This window comes from Phyllobates terribilis, unplaced genomic scaffold, assembly GCF_046119375.1.
Source record: "Phyllobates terribilis strain yellow unplaced genomic scaffold, ASM4611937v1 Scaffold_2__4_contigs__length_985480577, whole genome shotgun sequence".
Classification (NCBI taxonomy): Eukaryota; Metazoa; Chordata; class Amphibia; order Anura; family Dendrobatidae; genus Phyllobates; species Phyllobates terribilis.
In genome coordinates this window covers 453,685,053-453,712,902 of record NW_027362762.1, presented here as the reverse complement: position 1 = coordinate 453,712,902, position 27,850 = coordinate 453,685,053, and the positions used below count along the sequence as shown (strand labels likewise).

Below are 27,850 nucleotides of genomic sequence, written 5' to 3'. Positions count from 1 at the left end.
TTCTTTTTTTTTTTTTTTTTTAAATAAAATTAGTAGTATGGAGGAGAATTTTTACTGAAAATATTCCATTGTAATTATCCTTTATACCCCCAAATGAAAAAAATGTTCCCCTACAAGAGTGCCAGGGTTGTCTATCAGTTGAGTCTGGTATTGCATTGATGGATATGGCAGACCTGCAGTAGCAGTTACAGCACGAGGGCATACACTAGTGCAATTTCTGGGGTAAAAAGAAGGTGGCCTTTAATTTTGGAATCCCTGATAACTCGTTTAATTTAGCAAGTACAAAGCACTTTTGTAGCATAGTGTTAGGAATATTTTAAGGGGAGCTTCATGGTAGATATAATCCACTAGATGAAAGTTTTCAGTTGCATGTGAAAAATGGAACCAGGACAATGTGCACGTGTTTTACATAAACAATTCAGTATAAATGTAACACAATGATAACATGTAATGCACAAATGCGCACGTGGCTGGAGTTGTGCAGCATTTAGAGAACTTAGATGGTGTTTATAATGGAGAGGAACACTGGGGAGACAGTTCTACATTTCAAGAATATGTTTCTTCTTGTGAAACTATCAGCTCTACATGTACTGTAAAGCACACACTTAAGGTCTACATTTTTTCCTACCAAAGTCAACGAGTCAAAACATTGCATGGTTCTTCCATATACCATCTAGCTGCTGATGCGTCTCATTAGGAAATACTGCACCATTCAGCCGCCATACAAATGCCTTTAGCTGTTCTTCGGTATCATTTAAGTAAACCTCATTCTTTTGAGTTTCCAAGCACTTTAGTCCTGCTTAATAAAGAGGCTTTAATCTATTGTACTGTAAATCACTGTGACTGAATAAGCCGATTTGTGCTCTTTAACGCTCCTCCTGCACAAATTTCACATTTAAAAAGGTGAAATTAATGAATGGCATGGTCAAAACCTGTAAGCAGCTTTTCAATACAATGCACATCCCTGTGTCTTCTAAAATACTGTCGTATAAAAATCACCAAACAGTAATACAAAAAACAATTTACATCTGTAGTAACATTCAATAGAAACATTTCTATAGTTTTACAAAAGTCCATCATTCTGAAGCACTTTTTATATGTCGAAATGAAAGGAAATGAGCACTTCCTTCTTGCGCCTTTGCTTCTCGTACTTGAGAGGGTTAACAAAATTGTACAAAAGACAAATCCAGCTTATTCTGTAACCTGGAATATAAATGCGCAGCTCCGTGGACTACCAAGTACAGAATTCAAGTAGAAGCAGCAATGTTAAAGAGGTTGTCCACTACTTTTACATTGATGGCCTATCCTTAGAATAGGTCATCAATATCTGATCGACCGACACCAGGCATCCCCGCCGATCAGCTGTTATCTTTGCCTGCGGTGGCGGCCGAAAGTGCTCACTTGCCGAGCTGCTCCTTCTACTTCTAGTGGCTGCTGCAGGTTGCTTCACATCTGCCTCCTATTGATTGTAATAGGAGGCAGATGTGCAGTACCAAGCAACGGCCACTACAAGTAGACGGAGCAGCTCGGCAAGTGAGCACTTCCGTTCGGTGGACGCCGCAGACACAGATAACAGCTGATCGGCGGGGGTGCCAGATACCAGCTGATCAGACATTGATGACCTATTCTAAGGGTAGGCCATCAATGTAAAAGTAGTGGACAACCTCATTAGCTACCCTTTGTTTTCAGCCACTTTTAGCTCCATATAATGTCCTACAATAGGGATGACGGGAAGACTGAAGGTCATGCTCCTAGGTTAGCATCTCCATAATAAGCAAACCATTTCTCTTCCTTGAATACTATTAAAGGCTTCGGTATGTAAAAGTTCCCTGTTTCTACATGGAGGTCCTATCCGTTGTGCTCTGGTACGCATACTCTTGGCAGCACTCCCCATTAAGGCAGACAAGCAGAAAGAGCTCCGATATGCACAATCAAAGCTGTAGCCGGGATTAGATTTTCCTCCAAAGCCATTGTGCTACCCAAGTACCAAAGTAAAGTAAATCTTATGCATACACATATGCATGTTTTAAAACTTGCCACAATTTGGCCATTTATGGTCCAGCTCTGGTAGAAATGATCGATAAGTTATGGCCAAATGATAATTTTGGCAATATTTTTTACACATTTAAATAAATGTAAGAATGTACAAAAGTCCCTGTGCATGATGCCGACATCTTCATAAGATAACCTTGAATCATGCCTCCTTATAAATAAGCCTTATTCGGTCTACAGGACAATACGTTTTGGTTGGATATACATTACTCACATCTTTGTACATGGCAACAGAAACATAAAACATATACAGCATTAAATACATTTATTAGGAGCACAAACGCCAATATTTATTTACATACGTTATTGAATCTCAAGAATTGGCGTTTAGCAGGCATACACTACCTGCTAAGATACTATAATTTAGGGGTCAATATAATATTACAGAAATAATTACTTTATCTGTTCCCCACAAGTCTGTGAAGTCCATATATACAAAACCATTTTGCAAATTTACAGTTAATACATTTACCCTATGTTAGTGCAATTTACAGTAGGATTGCAGCATTCAGTGTGTGCCAAGCACAGATAGCACCAGGGAGCAGGGTCATTCCCCCAAAAGATGACATGGTTCTTAACTCCACAGTGCAGAAAAGTCATTCATGGGCTAATACCTACCCCCATAGGGGTAAACAATGTCTGTAGAGCTCCTGTGTGTAAGAGTCGGCAAGACACTCTGCCTGGGTCATACGTGGCTTGCAAGCTCTATGGAGTCAGAGTCAGAGTCCCGGTCAGAATCTCTGTAGATCATAAAGAAAGAATTGTCACTTGTTAAAATAAGTACTTGTATATACAAAGACAGACAGAACCCTACACATTAGAAGCATAAGTAACATAGTAACATAGTTTGTAAAGCCGAATAAAGACTTGCGTCCATCAAGTTCGACCTGTTAGTTCTGTAATTGCTAAAGTTGATCCAGAGGAGGGCAAAAACCCCAAATGATTTGGCCAATCTTCACCTGAGGAAAAATTCCCTCCCTACTCTGAAACCAGCAGTCAGAATAAATCCCTGTATCAACTTACTATTTTATTTTATTTTTAAGTATACGCTGAAATCTGCCTGGTATCTAGAAATGCATCCAGTCCCCGCTTGAACTGGTGTAGTGAATCCGACATTACCGTCTCCTCACTCAGTGAATTCCATATTCTCACTGCTCTTACCGTAAAGAACCCCTTCCTATGCTGGTGCTGGAACCTTTTCTCTTCCAGTCTTAGTGAATGCCCTCTTGTTACCGTAATATCCCTCCTTTTGAACAAATCCCGGGCAAGGTCTCTATACTGTCCCCTAACATATTTGTACACATTTATTATGTCCCCCCTCAACCTTCTCTTTTCCAGGCTGAATAGTCCTAGTTTTGCCAACCTCTCTGGGTATTGCAGTCCCTCCATTCCCCTTATTAATTTTGTTGCCCTCCTTTGTACCTTTTCAAGCTCATTTATATCCTTTCTATATATTGGGGCCCATAACTGAGCACAGTATTCCAAGTGTGGTCTGACCAGTGCTTTGTACAGTGGAAGAACAATGTTCTCATCCTTTGCAGCTATACCTCTTCTGATACATCCCATTACCCTGTTTGCCCTTACAGCAGCGGCCTGACTTTGGGCACTCCAATTTAGTTTGCTATCAATCAAGATGCCCAAGTCCTTCTCCATCTCTGAATTCCCCAATGATTTCCCATTCAGTGAGTACTGGTGACTTCCATTTTTCCTTCCCATATGTATGACCTTACATTTCTCCTCGTTAAACCTCATTTGCCATTTAATGCTCCACCTACCCAGCTTATCCAAATCCCTCTGTAGGTCTGCACTGTCCTCTTTTGTATTAATTGTTTTACATAACTTTGTGTCATCTGCAAATATTGATATTTTACTATTTATCCCGTTGACTATGTCTTTAATAAAGATATTAAACATTGGGCCTAGTACAGACCCCTGTGGTACCCCACTAGTGACGCTTACCCAATCTGAGTATATTCCATTTATAACCACCCTCTGCCTTCTATCCCTTAGCCAGTTAGCTACCCACTTGCAGACATTTTCCCCCAGCCCCATCATTCTCATTTTGTATACCAACCTATTATGTGGCACGCTATCGAACGCTTTTGAGAAGTCGAGATACACGACATCCACTGGTTCCCCCTGATCTACTCGAGAGTAGTGTTGAGCCACCCCCGTAGTGTTGGGGTTCGGTTCGGTTCGTCGAACACCGGGATGTTCGAGGAACTGTTCGTCGAACTGTTCGTCGAACACCTTAGAACACCGTCGAACACCGTTAAAACCAATGGCAGGCAAACAAAAACACATAGAAACACATAGAAAACACCTTCAAAGGTGTCCAAAAGCTGACAAACTGCTCAGAAGACGCTCTCTTTAAAAAAGCCGGCCGGCAATTCAGCAGCGGCATACACCGGTACCCGACAATTTAGAACAGAAATAATAGAGCATCACACATAGATTAGATAGATAGAAACATGTCAGTCACACATATAAGAAGCACAGTGACAGTGTTGCTTACTGTACTTGTCATTTAGTGTAAAGGATTTATTTAAAAAAATAATAGTGTTTTCATGCACCGTCTCTTTAAGAAAGCCGGCCGGCAATTCAGCATCTGTACCCGACAATTTAGAATAGAAAGAATAGAGAATCATACATAGATTAGATAGATAGAAACATGTCAGTCACATATATATGAAGTACAGTGACAGTGTTGATTACTGTACTTGTCATTTAGTGTTAAAATAAAGGATTTATTAAAAAAAAAATTGGCGTGGGATTCCCCATAATTTTAGTCTCTAGCGGAGGTTAAGCAGACGGCTGGGGCAGATGTTTGAAGCCTGGGAAGGGGGTAATACCCACGGAGCTTCCCAGGCTACTAATATCAGCCCCCAGCTGAATACCTAGCCTTTACTAGCTATTAAAATGGGGGACCCCCCAAAAAAATGACGTGGGGTCCCCCCTATTTTAATAGCTAGCAAAGGCTAGGCAGACAGCTGGGGGCTGATATTAATAGCCCAGGAAGGGTACCATGAATATTGGCCCCCTCCCAGGCTAGAAACACCAGCCGTCAGCCGCCCCAGAAATGGCGCATCCATAGGATGCGCCAACTCTGGCACTTAGCCTCGCTCTTCCACGCTGCCCTGTAGCGGTGGCAGGGGGTAATAGGGCTGGGGTTGATGTCAGCTTATAATGCCAGCTGACATCAAGCCCAGGTTAGTAATGGAGAGGCGTCTATAAGACAATGGGTCCCCCATTTTAATAGCTAGTAAAGGCTAGGTATTCCGCTGGGGGCTGATATTAGTAGCCTGGGAAGCTCCGTGGGTATTACCCCCTTCCCAGGCTTCAAACATCTGCCCCAGCCGTCTGCTTAACCTCCGCTAGAGCCTAAAATTACCCCACGCCAATTTTTTTTTAAATAAATCCTTTATTTTAACACTAAATGACAAGTACAGTAATCAACACTATCACTGTACTTCTTATATATGTGACTGACATGTTTCTATCTATCTAATCTATGTGTGATGCTCTATTCCTTCTATTCTAAATTATCGGGTACAGATGCTGAAATGCCGGCCGGCTTTTTTAAAGAGACAGTGCATGAAAACACTATTATTTTTTTAAATAAATCCTTTACACTAAATGACAAGTACAGTAAGCAACACTGTCACTGTGCTTCATATATATGTGACTGACATGTTTCTATCTATCTAATCTATGTGTGATTCTCTATTCTTTCTATTCCAAATTGTCGGGTACCGCTGCTGAATTGCCGGCCGGCTTTTTTAAAGAGACGGTGCATGAAAACACTATTATTTTTTTTGATAAATCCTTTACACTAAATGACAAGTACAGTAAGCAACACTGTCACTGTACTTCATATATATGTGGCTGACATGTTTCTATCTATCTAATCTAGGTGTGAAGCTCTATTCTTTCGGTTCTAAATTGTCGGGTACCGGTGTATGCCGCTGCTGAATTGCCGGCTTTTCATGTTTCACTGTTGGCACTGTTCCCATCGATTTGGGCAATCACTGTAATGCCACAACCACCATGACTGTGGCATTACAGTGAGTGGCAGACAATCCCTGCATGATTGGTGCGATAAATAGCGCCAGACATGCAGGACACGCTTTTGGTGCACGAACAGTTATCGAACATAACCTCGAACAGCCGAATTTTTTGCAAATCGTTCGGGTTCGTCGAACAACTCGAACACCGCCCAAAACAGCTCGAATTTGAGATTGGCGAACAGTTCTAGTCGAACACCGCTCATCTCTACTCGAGAGCTAACCTCCTCGTAGAAGTCAATCAGGTTTGTTTGGCAGGAGCGATCCCTCATGAATCCATGTTGGTTCGGGGTTAATAGATTATTAGCATCAAGATGCTCCGTAATTGCCTCTTTAATGAAGCTTTCAAAAATTTTGCCCACAACGGACGTCAGACTCACCGGCCGATAGTTTCCGGCGTCACTTTTTGCTCCCTTTTTGAATATTGGCACTACATTCGCCTGTCGCCAATCAAGTGGTACAGACCCAGTCTCAACAGAGTCCTTAAATATAAGATATAACGGTCTGTCTATCACATTACTTAGTTCCCTTAGTACCCGTGGGTGTATGCCATCAGGTCCTGGTGATTTGTTTATTTTAATGTTACTGAGGCGTTTCTGTACCCCAGCTTGGGTTAGATTTGTCATACTTAGTGGAGGATTAAGTTTGTCACTTCTCATTTCTCCTGTTAGTTTGATTTCTTTTGTGAAAGTTGTCGAAAAAAATTTAATTGATTAGCTTTATCCTCATCTTTCTCTATGATTTTGCCTTCATCACTTTTTATCGGTCCAATATTATTCGATTTAATCCTTTTACTATTTATATACGTAAAGAACAGTTTGGGATTTGATCTACTTTCCCTAGCAATACGTCTCTCTGTTTCCTCCTTCGCTATTTTTATTTGTTTTTTGCAGGTTCTCGTTTTTTCCTTGTAACACATTAGTGCTTCCTTACTGTTTTCCTGTTTTAACCTCTTGAATGCCTCTTTTTTGCTATTTAACGCCCTTTTTACGTTCTTATTCAACCATATTGGTTTCCTCTTGTTTCTGGCCCTTTTATTCCCAGTGACAGAACAAATCCAAGTCATCAATATGATAATAATCCATGCTATACATAGATATGTAAAATCCTGTGTACGCATATAAATGATCTCACCTCATGAGCTGCAGAGCCTTTTTGTTTTCTTTCCTCTTTTCTTCATCAATTGGGTATAGTTTAAAGAGTAAGAGCCCAATAAGTATCATTAATATGGGGGCAGCGCACACCAGCAACTTCAGAGTCACATCCACTGAGCCTGGCTGATCACAGCTAGTCTTATAGCCTGCAAAACTAGGATGAAGAATGGTGAACATGGTTAAAAAAATATTTTCAACATAAGAAAGTTAAGAAAGTAATTGGGAAATGCTAAACTACTCACAAGACCGAACTTTAACTCCAGGACATTAAGAAGCTGGAGTTCAAGGCTTTTTTATTGTAAAAGCTGTTTATTAACTAGTCTACCTAAAGAAGACAAACAAACTTTATGACCATTTTGTGGTTCTATTACAATGGAAAAGCCATGAAGTCATTACAAGTCATGGTGCATAACCACAAATCCATTCCATAAGGCACTGATGACCATGCACCAACCAAAACAATGAAACATTCTATATCATCTGCTAGATGCCAATTTGTTTATAAGCTTAGAGTAACTGAGCCTATTCTAAGGATATCAATTGTGAAGCATTAACAATTATTTATATAGATCGAGCTCTCCTACAATAATATATATGATAAACCATCAACGCAGGATGCTGTAACCTATTTGATGATCAGCTGATCTAGATTGAGATATATCTACACATACATACATACATACATACGGGATCGATGTATATCAGCTGATCATCAAGAAGGTTACAACATATTGCATTGATGATTTATGGGAACATTCTATAGCTAATAGTTTTCACTCTCTCGAGTATGTGAGATAGATATATATAATCTCTATATCCATCTATCTATAATCTCTCTCTCTCTCTATATCTATATATACAAGATTCTGTAACTTATTTGAAGATCAGCCAAAAGATGTTAAATGTCGTGCAGAGTACAAGCTTGCATTTACTATATGTACCCTGTACTATCAACATTCCTTAAATCAACACACTTAATTACAATCCACACCAACCCCACAGACCTAGGTCATATGGATTAGAACCCAATGCAAATACCGTGCCATCAATGAATAAAATCACTTTATTTAGACCTTTTCTAAAATCAGAATTGATATACATAAAAAAAGCAAGAATGCCTCAAGGAGACGCTCTGGGTAATAAATCCATTTTCAGAAAATCAGTCATCATCTGCTGGGAAAGATGTGGGCTAGGCGTGCGAGCCCGCATCAAAGGCGGAGACACGACCTTTGACGTACATGTAAGGTCGCGAAAGGGTTAAAAAAAACCCCGACACAAACGTTCTTTTTTGAGGTGTGCACCACCGAGGTAATTTACTGTGTACCTATTCCAATAACCCCTCATTGTAGGAGAAAAAAAAACCTCAAAATACTTACTCCAAGCTTAGCGTAGAAATCCCCAATGATACCCCAGAGGCAAATTTGGTGAAGAAAACGTAAAAAGAGAAGAAAATGGCTTCATGTCCAGGTGAGTCTGGGTTCTTCAAAACAAAGTCATCTATTACATCTGGAAGCATGGACCTGACAGACAGGAAAACACATTATGTCATACATTAAAATTACGAAGTAGCAAGTAACTTTTAAAATGTACAGGTCCAGGACTTCTTCAGTTATGTTATGTATCCTGCCAATATAATACTTAATATTGCATGAAATACACAGCAAACACAAGCTTGTCAGAAACATATTACAGAAGTTTTGTGGTATACAAGTGCTGGATTTATCCTTAGTTTCCCATCAGGGTATGCTCACACGTTTCGTATTTGCTGTGGACTTTTCCCATGAATTTGGGTATGGAAAGTCCACAGCATAAGACAGTACCAGCTAAGTAGATTATGTTTCAAGTCTCCGCTACATGTTGCAGAACATTTCTGGGTGGAACTTGATATGCGTTGACTACTTTAAAGTCTGCAGAATGTCATTTTTTTACGGGGAATTCATGCATAGCAAAGCACAAAAAAAATTGTGCAGAATGTGGATTTTACTGCAGATGGGCTGCAGAAAAATTTTCAGCACATCTGCTTCATGTGAACATACTCCCTTTACATTCATACATAAAATCTGTTGTATATTTGCAATATTTACATTTTTTATCTGGTGAACTAGAGAGCTACTGTTTGTCTGTGCACATCCACGAAGGAGCGCATAGCATAGCCAAGTGTCTAAAAGAATATATGTTAAGTAAGGAAATTATGTGAATATACTATATTTCAGTGCAAGCATGAGAGTCCTCAGTGGCTGATACCTTTTAATGACTAACTGAAAAAATGGTAACAAATAGCAGCTTTCAAGCTAACTGAAAAAATGGTATCAACCACTGAGGATTCTCCAATTAATATTTTTCTACCTACTTGTTAACACAGTACAAAACACATTTTTCCTTCATTAGTACAAGCATGTGAATTTGGCGTTAAAATAGTAAGGACACAGTATGTGATAAACAAGGCACAACAACCAATTCTCACCATGGCAGGAGAAACGCAGCAGCTACGCTGAGTCCAGCAGCTACGGCAACAATATAGGTGACTATGAGATTGATCTTCACCACACCAGCAACAATAAGGAATGGAACAACAGACTAGAAATTAATAAGAAAATACATTTTAAAAAACAAAATTGTTCTGCTATAAAGTAGAGGGATTATGAAAGAGCACCTGCAAGTCACACAGCCCACCCACATTTCAAGAAGTAATTGCAGAAGAAGTGTCACACCCCTAACTGACACATCCTCGATTTCAGTAATGTATATTTTGTATGTGATAATGTTGAAGGCAGGTTTGCCTTGTTTTCTAGATTTCTACCAGTAGGTGGCAACAAAAGCTCAGCATTAAGAAGACATAACTTTCCATCAAGCCTCTGCCAAGTATAGTCTCACTTCTTCCATACTTCTGCTGGTTAGATTACACTACTCTACTTTTACTCACCGATATCCCAAAATAGACAGCAGTTTTCTTTCCAAACCGAGTCAGGAACCACTGCCAGAATGGCACTGTCAGCGTAGCGGAAATCTAGGCACAAAGGAAAACCTAAATACCCAAATGAATGAACTAATGAATGCAATAAAATACAAAACTATTTTACTTTTTTAGAAGGGGGGAAGAAAGGCAGAGAGATCTTAAGGAGGGAGTACTATCAGTTTACAGTGTACCCACACCCATCTTCCAGAAAAAGAATGGAGGAGAGACACAGGAATAAATATTATGTTCTCCGGCTCACAATAGCTTTCTATCTTGGTATTGGCAGGACAATAGCAGCAGTGTGTGCTTGGCAGTTCTAACAGCCATCAGCAGTAACAACTATTACTAATATGTTATAAAGGCTGAGACTGTAACCTACATGGAAATAAGTCAGGATTGTGGTTAAGAGAGATTCTGCAACAGCTATACGTGTCCCATGTACTCACCATTATGACAAGCAGAATATTCTGGAAGTGCTTGCGGTGTTGCAGTGTATATTTCAAAAACAGGGCAAAGTTCCCTTCCAGAAGCTTAAATACAGAAAAGAAAAGGTTACCTGGGATGCCACACACTATTCACAAGCACTATACACGCTATATCTGGTGCTTTGCCATAACAGAGTGGCGCTAGGAATGTGGACATTCCAGAACATAAACGGATCATCAGTGGAGGAGGCTGGAAAGAGATGGTATGTGCAGAGCTTGGATCTATGGTGTGCGGCCATACAGTCATCAGCAATGACCGGCGGTATGTAAACTAACACTGGCCTTCCTGCAGCCTAGATCAGCACATGAGGACAGAACAAGGTTTAGATTATGTACCATCAGCAACTCTGAGTGACTTCCTTAGCTTATTAAATAGAGCTCAACTAAATTAGCCACAGAATACATTCTACCTACTGTTCATCAGAATACAGATGTTACGTTAAAGCAGGTTTTTTTCCCCTAATCCTGGACAATGTTTTTGATCATTGTTTCATGAAGAGCTATGTATCTGTCAACTTCAATATGAACTCGTCTCAATTTGCGGTGAATTACGGGTAACACTGACATTTTGCTTCACATGCTTAGGTTGAAAACCTTGACAGACCCAAGGGTACGTTCACTAGGGGCAGATTCCTTGCTAAAATTTCTGCAAATGGAATTGAAAGGGTTTTTAAAGTAAAAAACAAACAAACAAACACACACTTGCTGATCGCTGGGGTACTGACCACTGTGACCCGTCCTGAATGGAGTATAGGTGCACGTGTGCCGCCTCCACTCCATTTATTATCCATGAATCTGCCGAGTACAGCGCTCAGTTCAACCAATAGATGATTAATTAAATGAGCTTCACACAAGCAACAACACTCCATTCAGGGCAGGGTTGATACCCCTGTTCTTGGGGTTATAAAGTCCCAATCTCTGGATCGCTGGACCTTGGACCTTTCGTGATCAGCAAGTTATCCCCATCCACAGAACTCATTTTTTTCTTGGGAATAACCCTGTAAATTCCATTCCTCTAAAAGGCTTATTTCTACAGCACTGGATTTATGCCTGCCCATGCAGATGGATGATAAAGCCACAGATATTTCTGCAACAAAACTGCTGCTTGTGAATGTATGCTAATGTCCAGCCCATCTATAAGCCTAACAGCAAAGACCCCAGGTGGATACATTTTTACGTGCACTGACTCACTGTTGAAAACCATCAGGTAAGAAGACAGATTTGTGTAGTTATGAATTTTACTCAGAATTGTCTAGATAAGCAACTGCCTAGCACCTCAAACACTGCTCATCTTCTACACTACAAACCAAGGAGCCATAACGTTTTCATTAATTGTATATAAGGAGATCAATTAGGCCGAGCAGGGCGGGGAGACATTGAAGGGAGCTGCTCAGAAGACTTCACCCCATGCCTGGATCTTTTTAATTCTGTCAAACACCGCAGTGCTGAAGACTAAAGTGTAATTCTTTGTAATGAGAGAGCTGGTGTGATTTACGCCAGCCATGGTTTGGGCTGAAGAAAACTAATACCAAGTTCCCTTTACAGGATTAAACAAGTGAGGTTTGGTGAAGAGGAAAGGAATTGAGGAAGTAGGACAGACATTGATAACAGAAGTTGTGGAAATTCAATGTAACGTACACATGAACAGGACTATGTATACACATGACAAATCTATATAATGACTGGCCTTACCATAAAAGCCAATGACGTGAAAAGAAAGCCGGTGATAAGTTTAATGTAGGGCCCATGACTCATTACTAGTTTCAAGCCCTGCCAGAAGGATACAGGCTGGTCAGTCAAGAGCTCGCAGGAATCTGCAGAAGAAACAAAAGGCTGATGTGATGCTAGCAATGGTAAACTCAAATATACCGGCAGGACTGTAATCAAACAGATGTAAAATCAGATCTAGCACTAATAGTTACGTACCTCTCCGCTCCTGCACCCCCAATGAAAGAACGATGGCACATAGCACATAAATGGCACAGATGACCCCTGCAGCAATCATGTAGGCATGTCTCTGTGGGCAGAAATGATTCATTGTGAATTTCACAGGGAGAGAATGAAGAACTTTATACATTACGAGATTATTAAACTAGTATTTAGGAATCACAATGTTTTGACAAATCCAAGCCTAGCCTTTCATCATGACACTTGCCAGGTTGGTCAGATCTCTTCCGAAGGATTCTCTCTGGCTTTTCAAGCTAGGTTCTCTCTAAAACAGCACAGCATTTCAGAGTAAAATGTATCTGGGTGCAATCATGCAGCCAGTGCATGACACATACTATGGTTTGGGCAACTTGAATCTAGTGACAGATTCCCCATAACCCTTTCGCACCAGAACCTGTTTTCACCTTCCTGACCGGGCCAATTTTTTCAATCCTGACCAGCGTCACTTTATGAGGCAATAACTCTGGAATGCATCAACCGGATCCCAGCGATTCGGAAATAGTTTTTTTTTTCGGGACATATTTTACTTCATGTTAGTAGTAAATTTAGGCAGATATTTTTTTGCCTTCGTGAAAATAATGGAATTTTGGCGAAAATTTAAAAAAAAAACAAACTCACTCAATTTTCAAAAAAACTTTTACATTTTTATTTGATTAAACCAGATACTTAACTATTTTGTGAGATATAGCTAACAGTTACTACATGTCTACTTCACATCAGCATCATTTTTGAGACAGTTTTTTTTGTTAGGAAGTTAGAAGGGTTAAAATTTTATCAGCAATTTCTAATTTTTCCAACAAATTTTTTTTTTTTTTTTTTTTTTTTTTTTTTTTTTTTTTTTTTTTTTTTTTTTTTAGGGACCACATTACATTTGAAGTTACTTTGAGGGGTCTTTATGAATAAAACACCCAAAGTGACACCATTCTAAAAACTGCATTCCTCAAGACCACATTTAGGTGCTACACAGAAATTAAAGCAATGTGAATGGAAAAAATAAAAATGCAGCTTTCCTAAACACCCCCCCAAAAAAAAAAAAAAAATGTTCCCACAAAAATGTTGCTTGAGCCCCACGTTTTTAATTTTCACAAGGGTAACAGGAGAAAATGGACCATAAAATTTGTTGTGCAATTTCTCCTGAGTGCGCTGATACCCCATATGTGGGGGAAAACCACTGTTTGGGTAAACGGCAGGGCTTGGAAGGGAAGGAATGCCATTTTGGCTGGAATAGATAGCCAACGCCATGTCACATTTGAAGGGCACCTGACATGTCAAAATAGCAGAAACCCCTACAAGTGACCCCATTTTGGAAACTACACCTCTCGAGGAATTCATCTAGGCGAGTAATAAGCATTTTTAACCCTCAGGCGATTCACAGAATCGTATAACATTGGGCTGAGTAAATGAAAAATTACCATTTTTTCCACTAAAATGTTGGTTTGGCCCCTAGTTTTTAATTTTCAAAAAGGGGTACTAGAAGAAATTGCGTGACAAATTGTACTGTTCATTTTCTCTCGAGTACGCCAATACCCAATAAGGGGTTAAAAACTACTTTTCAGGCACAGTGCAAAGCTCAGAAGAGAAAGATTGCCATATTGTACTGCAGATTTTGCTGTTATGGTTTGTGGGTGCCATGTCACATTAGCAGAGCCCGTGAGGTCCCAGAACAGCAGAACTTCCCCCAATAAGTAACCCCATTTTACAAACTACACTTCTCAATTAATTCATCTAGGGGTGCAGTGATCATATTGACATAACAGGTGTGTCACAGAATTTTATAACATTGGGTGGCGATTGTGAGGAAAAAAATTGTTTTAGCTCCAAAAAAATTAACATTTTTACAAGTGGACAATGGGTAAAAATGGCACCAAAATGTGTCACAATTTCCGCTGCATATACACTGTAAATTAAGCAGGCTCTTATCGCTACAGAGATGCAAAGCATGTGGAGGACACTAAATGTGGCACACTGGGGCTCAAAAGGGAAGGGGCCATTTGGATTTGGGAGCGCAGATTTTGCTGGATTTTTTTTTTTTTTTTTGAGCTTTCATACAATGAAAACTAGTTTACAGAAAAAAAATTGTTTTTGCATTGCGGTATTCTGAGACCTATAGCTTTTTTTTTTTTTTTGATGGAGCTATATGATGGGCGGCTTGTTTTTTTGAAGGATAAGATGACAATTTTAGCGATACCATTTTTAATTTACATTCGACTTTATCACATTTTAGTCCACTTTATTTTGCGCAGTATGATTTAAAAGCATAGTTTTTTTTGTCACGTTTATTCATTTTTTTATGGTATTTACTAAAGGCGTTAACCAATTAACTATTGTTACAGTGTTATAGATCAGGTAGTTACAGACGCAGTGATACCAAATATGTATATATATATTTTTTATTTTTACATAAATATACGTATTTATTTACATAAATATACATATTTATTGGCTTAATATATACTTTTTTTAAATTTCAAACTTTTTTTTTTTTTTTACTTTGTCACTCTATGGGACCTTCTACTCCTCTGATCACTGGTCTCCTGCATTGCAATACCCATGTATTGCAATGCATGGCAGCTGTCAGCTTTACACTGGCAGGTCGCCTGTTAGACTTCCCTGCTGGCTCGCTCTAACAGATCACCGTAGCTGGCAGACCTGGAGGTAATCATTTGACCTCCAGCTGCCATGACAACCCTCGGCTCCCTCGTGATCATGTCATGGGGGTGCCGAAGAGGTGAGAGAAGGAGCTCACAATCTTCCAAATGCAGCGATCCCAATTGATCATGGCGTCTAGAAGATAAGACAGGGTTAACATCATCGGGACTCGACCAATCAGTGTTCCCAAGCCCGCCAACCATAGTCAAACGTCGGCGCTGCACTAAGTCCAGCAAGCGCCAAAGTTTAATATAATATAATATAATATAATATAATATATAGTACAGACCAAAAGTTTGGACACACCTTCTCATTTAAAGAGAAATCTGTATTTTCATGACTATGAAAATTGTACATTCACACTGAAGGCATCAAAACTATGAATTAACACATGTGGAATTATATACTTAACAAAAAAGTGTGAAACAACTGAAAATATGTCTTATATTCTAGGTTCTTCAAAGTAGCCACCTTTTGCTTTGATGACTGCTTTGCACACTCTTGGCATTCTCTTGATGAGCTTCAAGAGGTAGTCACCGGAAATGTTTTTCGCTACACAGTTGTGCCCTGTCAGGTTTAATAAGTGGGATTTCTTGCCTTATAAATGGGGTTGGGACCATCAGTTGTGTTGTGCAGAAGTCAGGTGGATACACAGCTGATAGTCCTACTGAATAGACTGTTAGAATTTGTATTATGGAAAGAAAAAAGCAGCTAAGTAAAGAAAAACAAGTGGCCATCATTACTTTAAGAAATGAAGGTCAGTCAGTGCGAAAAATTGGGAAAACTTTGAAAGTGTCCCAAGCGCTACAAAGAAACTGGCTCACATGAGGACCGCCCCAGGAAAGGAAGACAAAGTCACCTCTGCTTCTGAGGAAAAGTTTATCCGAGTCACCATCCTCAGAAATCACAGGTTAACAGCAGCTCAGATTAGAGACCAGGTCAATGCCACACAGAGTTCTAGCAGCAGACACATCTCTTCAACAACTGTTAAGAGGAGACTTTGTGCAGCCTTCATGGTAAAATAGCTGCTAGGAAACCACTGCCAAGGACAGGCAACAAGCAGAAGAGACTTGTTTGGGCTAAAGAACACAAGGAATGGACATTAGACCAGTGGAAATCTGTGCTTTGGTCTGATGAGTCCAAATTTGAGATCTTTGGTTCCAACCACCGTGTCTTTGTGCGACGCAGAAAAGGTGAACGGATGGACTCTACATGCCTGGTTCCCACCGTGAAGCATGGAGGAGGTGTGATGGTGTGCTTTGCTGGTGACACTGTTGGGGATTTATTCAAAATTGAAGGCATACTGAACCAGCATGGCTACCACAGCATCTTGCAGCGGCATGCTATTCCATCCGGTTTGCGTTTAGTTGGACCATCATTTATTTTTCAACAGGACAATGACCCCAAACACACCTCCAGGCTGTGTAAGGGCTATTTGACCAAGAAGGAGAGTGATGGGGTGCTACGCCAGATGACCTGGCCTCCACAGTCACCAGACCTGAACCCAATCGAGATGGTTTGGGGTGAGCTGGACCGCAGAGTGAAGGCAAAAGGGCCAACAAGTGCTAAGCATCTCTGGGAACTCCTTCATGATTGTTGGAAGACCATTTCCGGTGACTACCTCTTGAAGCTCATCAAGAGAATGCCAAGAGTGTGCAAAGCAGTCATCAAAGCAAAAGGTGGCTACTTTGAAGACCCTAATTCCACATGTGTTAATGTATAATTTTCATAGTCATGAAAAGACAGAAAATCTTTAAATGAGAAGGTGTGTCCAAACTTTTGGTCTGCACTGATATATATATTTTCTTAAAAAACTAATGATCTTGAAGAGCAATAATTGTTTGGAGACATAATCCATGTACAACGAGGAGACTCACCATGCTGGTAAGAGACTCCAGATCTTGCAAATCTTGAGATGCGTTTCCACTTTCCAGGGACTGGTTTTGGAAGGTGTTGGTCACACATGGGTCTTCCACTTTACCCACAATCTGTCCTTGAATTGCTGTGCCAAGGACAGTTCCCAATACTTCAACAGTCATACCTAAAAGATAGATAATAGCAATGAAAAAGACTAGCGAGCCTTCCAGCAGCAGATTCAGGAGGGCTTGCCCGTTTGCTATACAAAGAATATACGTACGGTATCCTGTGGCGGAGTCCCGGTCACTTTGCTCCTTACTGATAAACATTGTGAGAGCTGAATAAGGCACATGGAAACACTGAAAAATACAAACAGGTATGAGAATACAAAACGGATGTCCAGTAATGATGATACAGTAGTAAGATGAAGTTCATCTAGAAAAGTTGAAATTCACAAGACCGTACTGCGGCCGTATTTTCTCACCCATGATAGGGCCATAATTCCCAGCCTGACCATGGGTCTCATGACCAGAACTAACAGCCTTAAATATGTCTTGTAAGCGAACAACATCATATATGACGGTGTTCGTGAATTGCAGCTGTAATATGGGATGAGAAAAGACAGCTGCACTACAGTTATGTGAATGAACCCTAAATGCCACATGGCTATACTTTTGTTCTATGTAGATTTTCTTATAAAAAGCAGTACATCCCACCAGAGGAAATTTTGAAAAAGTCTTCCTACTTTCCTATGATGTGGGTCCAGCACTGTTTATGGCAAGAAATATAAAAATGCACCCAGTACAAGTATGAGCATGCAGATGCACCATTACATTGGGCCAAGGCACATTATTCTGCCACCATTAACACTTCATTATTCTATGGCTGGAAAACAAATAAACTGTCATATACATAGAATTAAGTCATGATCCTCACCGTTACAAGAGTCTGGAAGAGGCAGTAGAAGGTAAGGTACCACAAGGTCTGACCACTGGTGAATCCAGGCACAAACCAGATGAGGAAATAAGTGATCACTGCAAAGGGTGTGGACAATATAATCCTGTGTGTGAAGAAATGAGACCATGAGAAAGGGATGAAATTGTATAGCGTAATATTGCAATCATTACCTTGTAGCTGTGAATAGCAAACTGTAACACAACCAGTGTGTCCGTACAAACTAGATGATGCTAGCAGGAGGCAGTTTTCATATTTTTATTAGGTCTTCCCCTTCCCACAGTATTATTTTCCAAAATACAGAACCAGCAGCAATGTCAACTCAACAACACTGGAATCTGAGGACACCAATACAGGTCCACAAGTGCAGTGGTGTAAGTTGAAGCTTATGGGTCCCAATGCATAATCTCCAACGGTGCCCCCAATTATTGCAAGCCTTTAATAATAAGGTTTTTTTCATACGAGCCAAAGAGACCTTTTGGGTCCCCTAGGCTCCAGGGCATGGGTGTAGTTGCAACACCTATACTTATTAAAGTTACGCCCCTGCACATCAATGAGCCATTCTGTAGGTTCATTACTCAGTCCTGGCAACGTGCGCTTTCCTTCATGGGATCCTATGTATAATATAAACTGACATGTAACAATCCTAATCTGATGTGTGCAGCACCACACAATATATGCATATTAACTCCAAGAATGCCTGCAGTGCTTAAAAGCAGAGTTACAAAAAAGATCAGAATGCACAGGTACAGACATATCAATTCACAGTTTTACTGGGAGCCACCCATTATTTATTTTTTAAATACTTCCTAATCCAGTCACCCAACCAGTTCTAGTGTTGGTGAACACTATCGACATCTAATTTAAAATACCTTTAAAAAGGGGTTGTCCGCTACTCAGACAACCCCTTCTTAATCCCTCTCTATAGGTTTCCCCCTACTGTCTTCGACTTCCTGTGGATGTCAATTAAGTCTATAGGAGAGGAGAATGAAGCAAACGCTGATTGTCAGCAGAGATCGCGTGACAGCCAGAACTGGCACCGCTGGAACAGCGCCGACACCGCTGGAACAGCGCTGACTGAGTATATGGGTTATTATTTTACTGGGAAGAAACATGGGGTTTCAGAATGTGTTGTCTTAGTAGTGGACAACCCCTTTAAGTAAGCACAGAATATTAGGAGTTGTAGTTCATTGGCACACGCTGGCTGACCTCAACTCACAAATATAGAAATAGCTTTGATACTAGAATTGGGCTGGGAAAAAAAAAATAACATTTCCGTGGAATACTGCAGTTCATCTCGAGTCGGTTGCACTAAATATATTGACTGGTAAAAAAAACTGCTGCATTGTGTTCCAGAAAAAGTCACAATTGTGGAGCTATGAAGAAACAGCCACTAGTCTGTTTGATATTAACGTAGGGGTCTAAGCTGGGGAAAGCGGAATACATTGAGACAAAGACCACTCATCTTTGTCACAAGCTGCTGCTCAGTTATCACCAAGGTTGACATCCCTGTAGACCAAGATGTGGATGTTGATAATGGTGGGAATATACTAACAGTTTTCTGATTAGAAAAAAAAAAAAAAGTACCAATTTTGACACAGGCCACATTTGGGTCTTCTTTTAATCACTTTTCAAAAGTGCCGAGAAAATTGGGCATGGTCGAATGGGAGGTTCACTGTAATCTACAGACGTAGATTTCCATTTCTGCCACACAGACAGCCCAAGATGCACCAGATTTATTATGAGGTGCGCGGCCCTTAATAAAGATCTTTTCCTAAGGAATTCCCCCTAATATGACAGGATATTTTGGCTCACGGCATATGGTCACATTTCCCACCCCTCGGTGTGCACACTGTGTGCTGCTGCCGTTTGTGACATAACAGGATTTCCTGCCACTCAGTGAAATCATACAGGATTGCCATCACAAGCGGCACGTCAATGACAATCCCTGATATAACAAACACAGCTTTCAGATATTTCAACTTGGAATGAATCACAAGAGGAAGAGCTGACTATACAAAGACCTCCCATATATTCAAGAGTACAAAACCATATAAAAGCCTATACAAACATTCATGCACAAAAGATACAGTTTTCTTTGGGAGAAAATGCTTTAAACTTTAATGTTTAAGCACATTTATAGAACAGAGACATTATTTCAATAGAAAACAATATAGATAGAGGACATTTATTCACTAATATACACATTAGCCATAAAGGTCCATTTACACTGCAAGATTATCATGAACGAACTTCCTAGGAAGCCTCTCTGCTCAATGATCTTATAGTCATGCGTTTTCCTGCCAGGGACAAGCGGATGTGAAGCGTTCTTCACTTGCATTTCTGCATGCGGATTGTACATGTGGATTGTACATGCGTTTTTCCTGCCAGGGACATGCGGATGTGAAGCGTTCTTCACATGCATTTCTGCATGCGGGATGACAAGCGCTTTCCAAGCGATTTTAGCATCACTTGGAAAGTGCTTGACAACTTGGTCACACTATATAAATCCATGCAACCGGCATGGATTTATATAGTGTGACCAAGTTATAGTAAAAGAATGGTAAAAAATAAACCTTATACTCACCTTCCGATGGCCCCCGGTCTCCTCCGATGCGTTCAGTGTGTTGGGTGGCTCGCGGTGGTCTAAAAGGACCTTCCATGACATCATTTAGTCGGCGGTCGCGTGACCCATTACATGACGTCATGGAAGGTCCTTTTAGACCATCGCGAGCCACCGGGAAGCATCGCTATGGAGACCGTGGGCCATCAGAAGGTGAGTATAATGTATCCCCCCCCCCAGATATTATGGTACCCGGGTCTGGATGGGATTCTCCTCTTCTCCAAACCTGGGTACCATCTGCACATTGAATCGCTTAATGTCCACATGTGCACATATAGTCATGTGGATATTAAGCAATTCAATGCAAGTCAATGGCGGCAAAAATGCCGCGATTACACAAAATAATTGGTAGCGCTGCGGATTTTTCCGCAATGATAATCCACATGTGCACAGCACATGTGGATTATCATTGGGGAACATAAACGCTTGGTAGAAGGTGTGCTAAGAGTTTCTGCGGTGGATTTGCCGCTGCGGAAACGCTTAAAAAAAAAAAAGCGCATAGTGGGCACACAGCCTAACAGAAACACGTCACCACTGCTGTATTTATCACCCACTCCTGGTTTTGCCTTATAAATACTGAGGTAAAAAAATCTGACCAAATACTGAACGTGTGAACGTAGCCTAAAGAATCTGCCAAACAAGTTGCTGATCGGCGGCCGCTGGTAATCAGGTGTAAGCGCACCTTCAGGCTACGTTTTGACACTACAAATGTTTTCTGTATATTTGTAACATTTGCAGCTTTTGCAGGAGATTTGCTGTGGTTTTAATCTTTTGCAATGCAATCCACGACAATGGCACATCAGAATGCTGCGGATGTGTGTGAACAGTTACAGCATAGTGGATTTCAGGGTAAGTTTTTTTTTTTTTTTTCTTTTTTTAAGTATAAGGTTTTGAAAAGCCCATCCACATGCATTGCACTTTAAACTGTGGCAGGTTACTGGTATGAATCTATGACGCAGGTACAACAAATCCACCATGTCTGAACATGAATGAAGTGTACTGTCAGAAGGCAGGAATTAAGCTTAATGACTTCTACAGAAGAACAGTGCAAAAATAATTGCAATCTAAAGAAAAAAATAAATAACTGAAGACCCAAAAAAAGCAAACGGCATTTATTGCATCATATTGATCATAGCAGAAGCAGAGAGTATATAGCGTACAGTGAGTGCGGCACACTGGCTCTGAGCTCCAGCAGTAGTGTAATCAGCATACATCTGCTGTATGTAACAGCCACTATATCCTGTGCCCTGTAGTAACCTCAGTCTCAGCTATCAGTGAATGGCTAAACACTCCCTGCTCTCTGATTGGGTGGGCTGAGCCCCGGCTGTACACACCCAATGTTTTCATTGGCTAAAACAGGTGGTGTGTTGTGCTTATAATGAAGTTACCGCCTTTTTCCATTTTTATACGTTAACTCACTCCTGAACCATGCCTTTGTATCTGATCAGGCGAGGGCCACGTCACAGGCAAAAAAGCGCCCGCGTGCCCTGAAGAGTCACAGAGCACCACGTCTCCTATAACACTTACATGACACACTTGCACTCATAAGGGGGGAATAATCAGTGATAGTATCATTTGGACTTTAGCATTTATAACAGTATAACACATGTGAATGACAGGTCTGATGGATTATTTAACCTAGGAATAATCCTCTTTAGATAAATGTAAAATTTTAGTTCCTAATGTATTGTATATAGGAAATCAGAATCTCTGGCCTACCTAGGAGTATTCCAGTAAAAGGCTAATGCACAAGTGCACCTTCGTGATGTGTATGGGATTCCCTATGGAAAGGGTTCTGAACGTTAGCTAGTGTGTATAATATATATGTGTAATATTATATATAATATGCACACATGCTGAACATTCACAATCTGCCATAGGGGTATATAACATACACTATGGAAGATTGAGAACATTCAGCTACACACATACATACATACATAATCTTACATAGGGTTCCAGAACCATATAACACATATGCATGGTGTTTGGGCACTTGACATTTCATAGTGATAAAACCGCGAGAACCCCTCCACTGCCGACTGCCTCCAATACTACAAATTAAACAAGCTGTTAATGTACAGTGGTGTAATGCTGTGTAAATATAACATATACTTCTGTCCCGGAATGATCTCCTTCTGTAGATAACAGAGCCAAACACAGTTACCTGATAACAAGCCTTTACTACTACACTACCTATTACTGCTGAATGGCAGGCTTACTCAGTAGGCTCCTGCGCTCACTACACTACATTCATGTCTTTAACGATCTGCAGCCTGAATAAACAAGTGAAACTGTCCTACCAACAGTTTGACCTACTTTGTAGAATTATCTAATGTCCCCAAAACCTGTAGAGCTTTTCTCCATTATCTTTGACTTTTGAAAAAGACATGCCATGCTTATGCCACCAAACGCTGATGCCAGAGCTGACACTCGGAATCCCCCCAAATTTTGATTCCTGCTGCTGACTGGGATCTGTTGATCATTTACATTCCGCTTAGAGAGAAAAAGAAAAAAAAAAAAGGGGGGGGGAGATAACATGCCAAAGTATAAGGATTTTTGGACTTGTGGCTGCTAGATCTATTGAATTTAACTGTATAGCCTTTAAAGGGACTGTCAGCACAGAATGACTGTTCACACCAAGTCCTGCCACGCAGTGCTTCATAGCGGGGCCAATCATTTACATACACCTTCCCACCTGCTTGTTTTCCATCAATCTCCACCCCCTCTTCTTTGATTGACAGCTCTGACTTTATAGAGCCAGAGAAGGGTGGAGATAGATAGAAAACAAGCAGGTGAGAAGGTGTATATAACTGACTGGCACAGAGTGCCTGTACTAGGTTTGAACTGTCATTCTGTGCTGACAGAGTCCCCGTAAAGCACTGCTGCTGTAAATGTCATTGATTACAGATCGCTGTCCTGCAAGCCATACACATTAGACAGCTGTCGGCCTAAGATCATTCAAACAACAGCTATCTCTCCCGACTCGCCATATACAGGAATGATCAGTCTAGCATTCCAGTGTGGTCTATGAGAGCCACTGCTAAAGTCATCTAGTAGTTCAGCTTATATCCCTAATGAAAAAAAATAGAAACAGCAGGATCCTTCTCTCCCTCAATAGGACAGAAATGTAATCAATGTACTGTCAGTCTGTAATGGGTAGGAGAAGCTTCACAAATTTTATTTTATTTTTTTGCATCCGTGAAAAAACACAGATGGCAAAAACTGACACACTGACCAAATGCCGATGAGAATCTCATTCAAAACACAGATAACCACCCCTCCAAAAAATGATCCGTTTAATCAGGTACATGAAAAAATACCAACAACTGAACAAGACCATAGTTGTGTGTTCCACAAGTTAAAGAAATCCAAATAGAAATGTTCAGCAAGGATACAAATAATTTGCTTTCGAGTTACATAATCTTTCTTCTTTATTTACATCCAATGCTATATCCAAAATACTGATGGTTTACCATTATTTCACAGCAGAAATATTGACAGTGTAACTCTAATGGTAACCAACAGAATTCTGAACGCTCATTTAGATGCGAATGTAATGGAAATCAGTACAAAATATAGTTTTCAATTTCACTTACCAAGGCATCAATCGGCCAAATCCGGTCCAATTGCTTTTACTGACAAAGAATCCCACCAATGGGTCTGTAATAGCATCCCAAATCCGTCCAGTAAAAAGAATGATGGAGGCATGGAAAGGAGTCATCTAGAGTTAAAGGAAGGTGGTGTGAAACGACTGCAGAGGCGATAAATGTACCGCCTTAGGTCTATACCACATGATAACTGAGCAGGTTACCTGTACCACATCCAAGAGGTAGATTTGCAGGAAAAATCCCAGGGCACATCCGGTAATTTGATATGGCGCACCACCAATGGCATAACATATTTTACTGCATATGGACAGCTTGTGCTTCCCTTGTCGGCCCTGTAGTATATAAAAAGAGGCATGTACGAGTCAAAGATGAGCTTATTTTACCAGCCCATGACATACTGTAGAACACAGAACATACAAATCAAAGGGGAGAACGAGCTCTTATCTCACAAGTATGTTAATGCCCTTTTCTCCAGCTTTCACAAGGCGCAAGGACAGAATATAAAAAGTCACAATTGACCAAATTGCATTGAATGGGATAAAATATACTTTATTGAACATATAAAGGGAGACTGCCTCTGTTTAATTCATTTAGGATCCACCGCATGCAATGAAATGGAGCGAGATACAATATTCTGCAGATAGGACATTTACAGCTTTATAAACCTAGGAACAGGTATCTAGCAGAGGAAGTTGTTGCATACACTGTGGTGTAGACTTCCTCTACAGTGCAGGAGGTAGACGCAGCACACGGCAGTGGGTCCGGCACACAGTGAAAATGTCACAGAACTACCATACACACGGGAACCTCCATATATACCAGACAATAATACAAGTGTAACCCTAATGATCTATTCCTCCATTTCCCTCATAGACCATATAAATGGCCACCTATGGATGCATCCTTAGACAATAGGTATATTTCCAATGCCTCACACAGACCGGCCACATTTTAGCTCTGAATTCTGGATGTAACATCCGGAACCCTGTGGTTCTTCAATAGGACCAAAGAGTGAGCCAAGTGTTACAGCCATAATACCAACCCTTTGTCTGCTTAGGATCCCTCTTAGGGTATGTGCACAGGATGTCTTTTTAAGACTATTTCTGCTCAGAATACGCATGAAAAAGTGCTGCAAACAATGGTCATAATGCACAGCAATGTCAAAACATTGCGGTGCACATGTCTCCGCTTATGTCGCTTCTATTAACCGCTTCAGGTTTCAGAAACCCTGGATTGGTTAAAAAGTAACTTTCATTATTCAGGCTGCTTCGCTTAGAAGCCACCCGCTCTGTTATAGAAGATACAGGAAAAAAAAAAAAAATCGGCTGGCGGCAGAGCGGCTGTAGAATCAAGCGCCAAACTGCCAGAGGTGTGGAGTTGCTTCAGGAAAAGCCAACAGCATTTTTGTTGAAGAGGATTTGTGATAAAAAAAAACTATTTGTCAAAGTGGTGTGCTAATACATATTTTAACATGGTCGCCCACTGACTTCCCTTGTGCTGTTACAGGTCAGTGTGATCACGTAGACAGTTTCTGGCTGTCAGACACCCAGTAATCAGCCGTCCGGTGAGCGGCAACTAGAAAGTTGCTAGGAGTTACTAGGAGTTGCTCAAGCTGGACATCCCCTTTCATATACGTATGGATATGTGCCATATACTATTGTGCAAATGACAAAATGTATGAATCAAATCATATAATCATGTAAATATTGATCATGACAACTTTTGCTTGTCCTGTGGATATTATGAGACAGACACACTCACTGGATTGAATGGTAAATATTTTGTGCATTTTCCAATCAGTTTCACTAAAATTTGACTCAACATGTGGACAATCCTGAAATTCCAGCAGTAGTCAGAGCAGCTGAAATCCCTTTATAGTCTGCCCACACTTTCCGTCGCAGATTTGTGGGAGCAGCCCTTGATAGGCTGATGAGCCCTCCCTTATATCAATCTGAATAATATGCCCTATAATAACCTCCTGTGGGGGGGGGGGGGGGTGATCATACTTTAGGATTCCGGAGCTACAGCTATGTTTTACTACTCTTTACCTGGCTCATATAATTGAACAGAATGTCATATTTCCCTATGTCTAGGTTTTCTATATAGAAAATAGAACTAGTTCTAAAGAAGTCAGTGGAGCCTGAAAATACTCAGCTTTCTATTTCGACCCATTTTATCTATACTGGAGGAGAAATGAGACGACATAAATATAGGCATTTCTCTTATTCTGTGTCTGGATCGAGGAGCAGGAACATCAAATATAGAGGATGTAATCTACACCGCACACAGGAGAATGCTCTGGTGGGCCCCTGTGCAGGAGTGGGCCGCCACCCTCTTATATAAGCACTTTTTGGCACTATATACTTTAATCACCATGTACAGACAAAGGCTGCATCTTATTTCCTTAATCTACCCAGTTCATTGTTATAGAAATTTGTGATTGAGGACAATGTCACAACTGCATGTAGCTGAAGAGTGGGGCCGTGGCGTTGGTCACTGGTGGGCCCTTGGCACCCCAGTCCGACACTGACAGCACGTATAGTAAGTGTCGTTAATGATCTGTCAGGGATGTCCGCCACTGCAGGAAATATATTATACATACACAGAGATAAGTGGCAGTTGCCCATAGCAACCGGGAAAATGAAAGACACGACCCAGCTGGGAGCCAGAGGCGACTTCCCAGTTGTCACCCATCTATACTAAGCCTATAACTCTCCTGTGCCCGGCAAGGTCACCGCCTGTGATATGTTACTGTGGACAATCCCTGGCTATGGGTTGCTATAGTGACCGTCCGGGAATTGCGCCAGGAAGAGACTTGATACTTTTTGAATAAAACAGCATTATTGTTCTGCCACGCTGGAATAATGAACAATAGGGAGGGATGTAGAGGAATGCCGTGCCCTCACTGATGCCCACTGTAACACTGCCCTGTTGTGTTCCCACAGGTCTCTACCACTAGGTCCTGGCGTCCACGTCAGACATCTCCTGACAGGCAGCCATAGGAAAGTCGCGCATCCCTGGAAAGTACAGCGTGTCCGTGACAGGCAGCCATAGGAAAGAACTTGACCTGCTTCAATGACAGGGAGCAGTCACATGTAGAGCAGGCTGCACAGTGTGCCGGGCGGAATCACTCCCACCGTCCTCCTGCAGCCGCTGATGGGAGTCGCACTGTCTGCACTGGACGGATAGATATTAGGTAATGGAGTAAATACCTTCTCCATGGATTTCGGCTGCTCCTGCCCCAATAAGCCGGCACAGGACGTGCTTTCTGATTGCTTCTCCATCCCCGGGAAGTACCGGCGGTGTCCGCAGCTGGTGATAGTCGGTGTACTGGTGCCGGTGTCCGCAGATATAGTCGGTGTACTGGTCCGGTCTGGGGATGTGGCAGCTCCTCGCCTCCGGTACACTCTGCAGCCGCCGCCCGCTGTCCTCGGCTCACTGACTCTGGCACATGAATGAAATGCTGCCGGCAGCCTGCAGTCACGCCCACCCGAGAAC

General features: G+C 41.1%; 1 protein-coding gene across 1 annotated transcript; it reads right to left on the bottom strand.

The window, feature by feature from the left end:
* On the bottom strand, positions 1–27,850 carry MFSD2A (MFSD2 lysolipid transporter A, lysophospholipid). The gene is made up of 14 exons (XM_073665613.1): positions 27,565–27,850; positions 24,556–24,684; positions 24,341–24,465; positions 18,101–18,224; positions 17,445–17,523; positions 17,185–17,348; positions 12,638–12,728; positions 12,404–12,525; positions 10,673–10,756; positions 10,194–10,277; positions 9,735–9,847; positions 8,647–8,790; positions 7,251–7,424; positions 1–2,792 (listed from the first exon to the last, which is right to left on the bottom strand). The coding sequence occupies exons 1-14, from the start codon at positions 27,634–27,636 to the stop codon at positions 2,738–2,740; spliced, it is 1,560 nt and encodes a 519-aa protein (XP_073521714.1). The 5' UTR covers positions 27,637–27,850; the 3' UTR covers positions 1–2,737.

What these genes read in the sequence shown, in the direction of transcription:
- MFSD2A (XM_073665613.1), bottom strand. Translation starts at nt 27,636, where the DNA reads ATGGAGAAGCAATCAGAAAGCACGTCCTGTGCCGGCTTATTGGGGCAG. An exon ending in ACCTCTTGGATGTGGTACAG is followed by an intron (nt 24,466 to 24,555) that starts GTAACCTGCTCA and finishes CTTTAACTCTAG; the next exon opens with ATGACTCCTTTCCATGCCTC. An exon ending in GGGGGTGCAGGAGCGGAGAG is followed by an intron (nt 12,526 to 12,637) that starts GTACGTAACTAT and finishes TTTCTTCTGCAG; the next exon opens with ATTCCTGCGAGCTCTTGACT.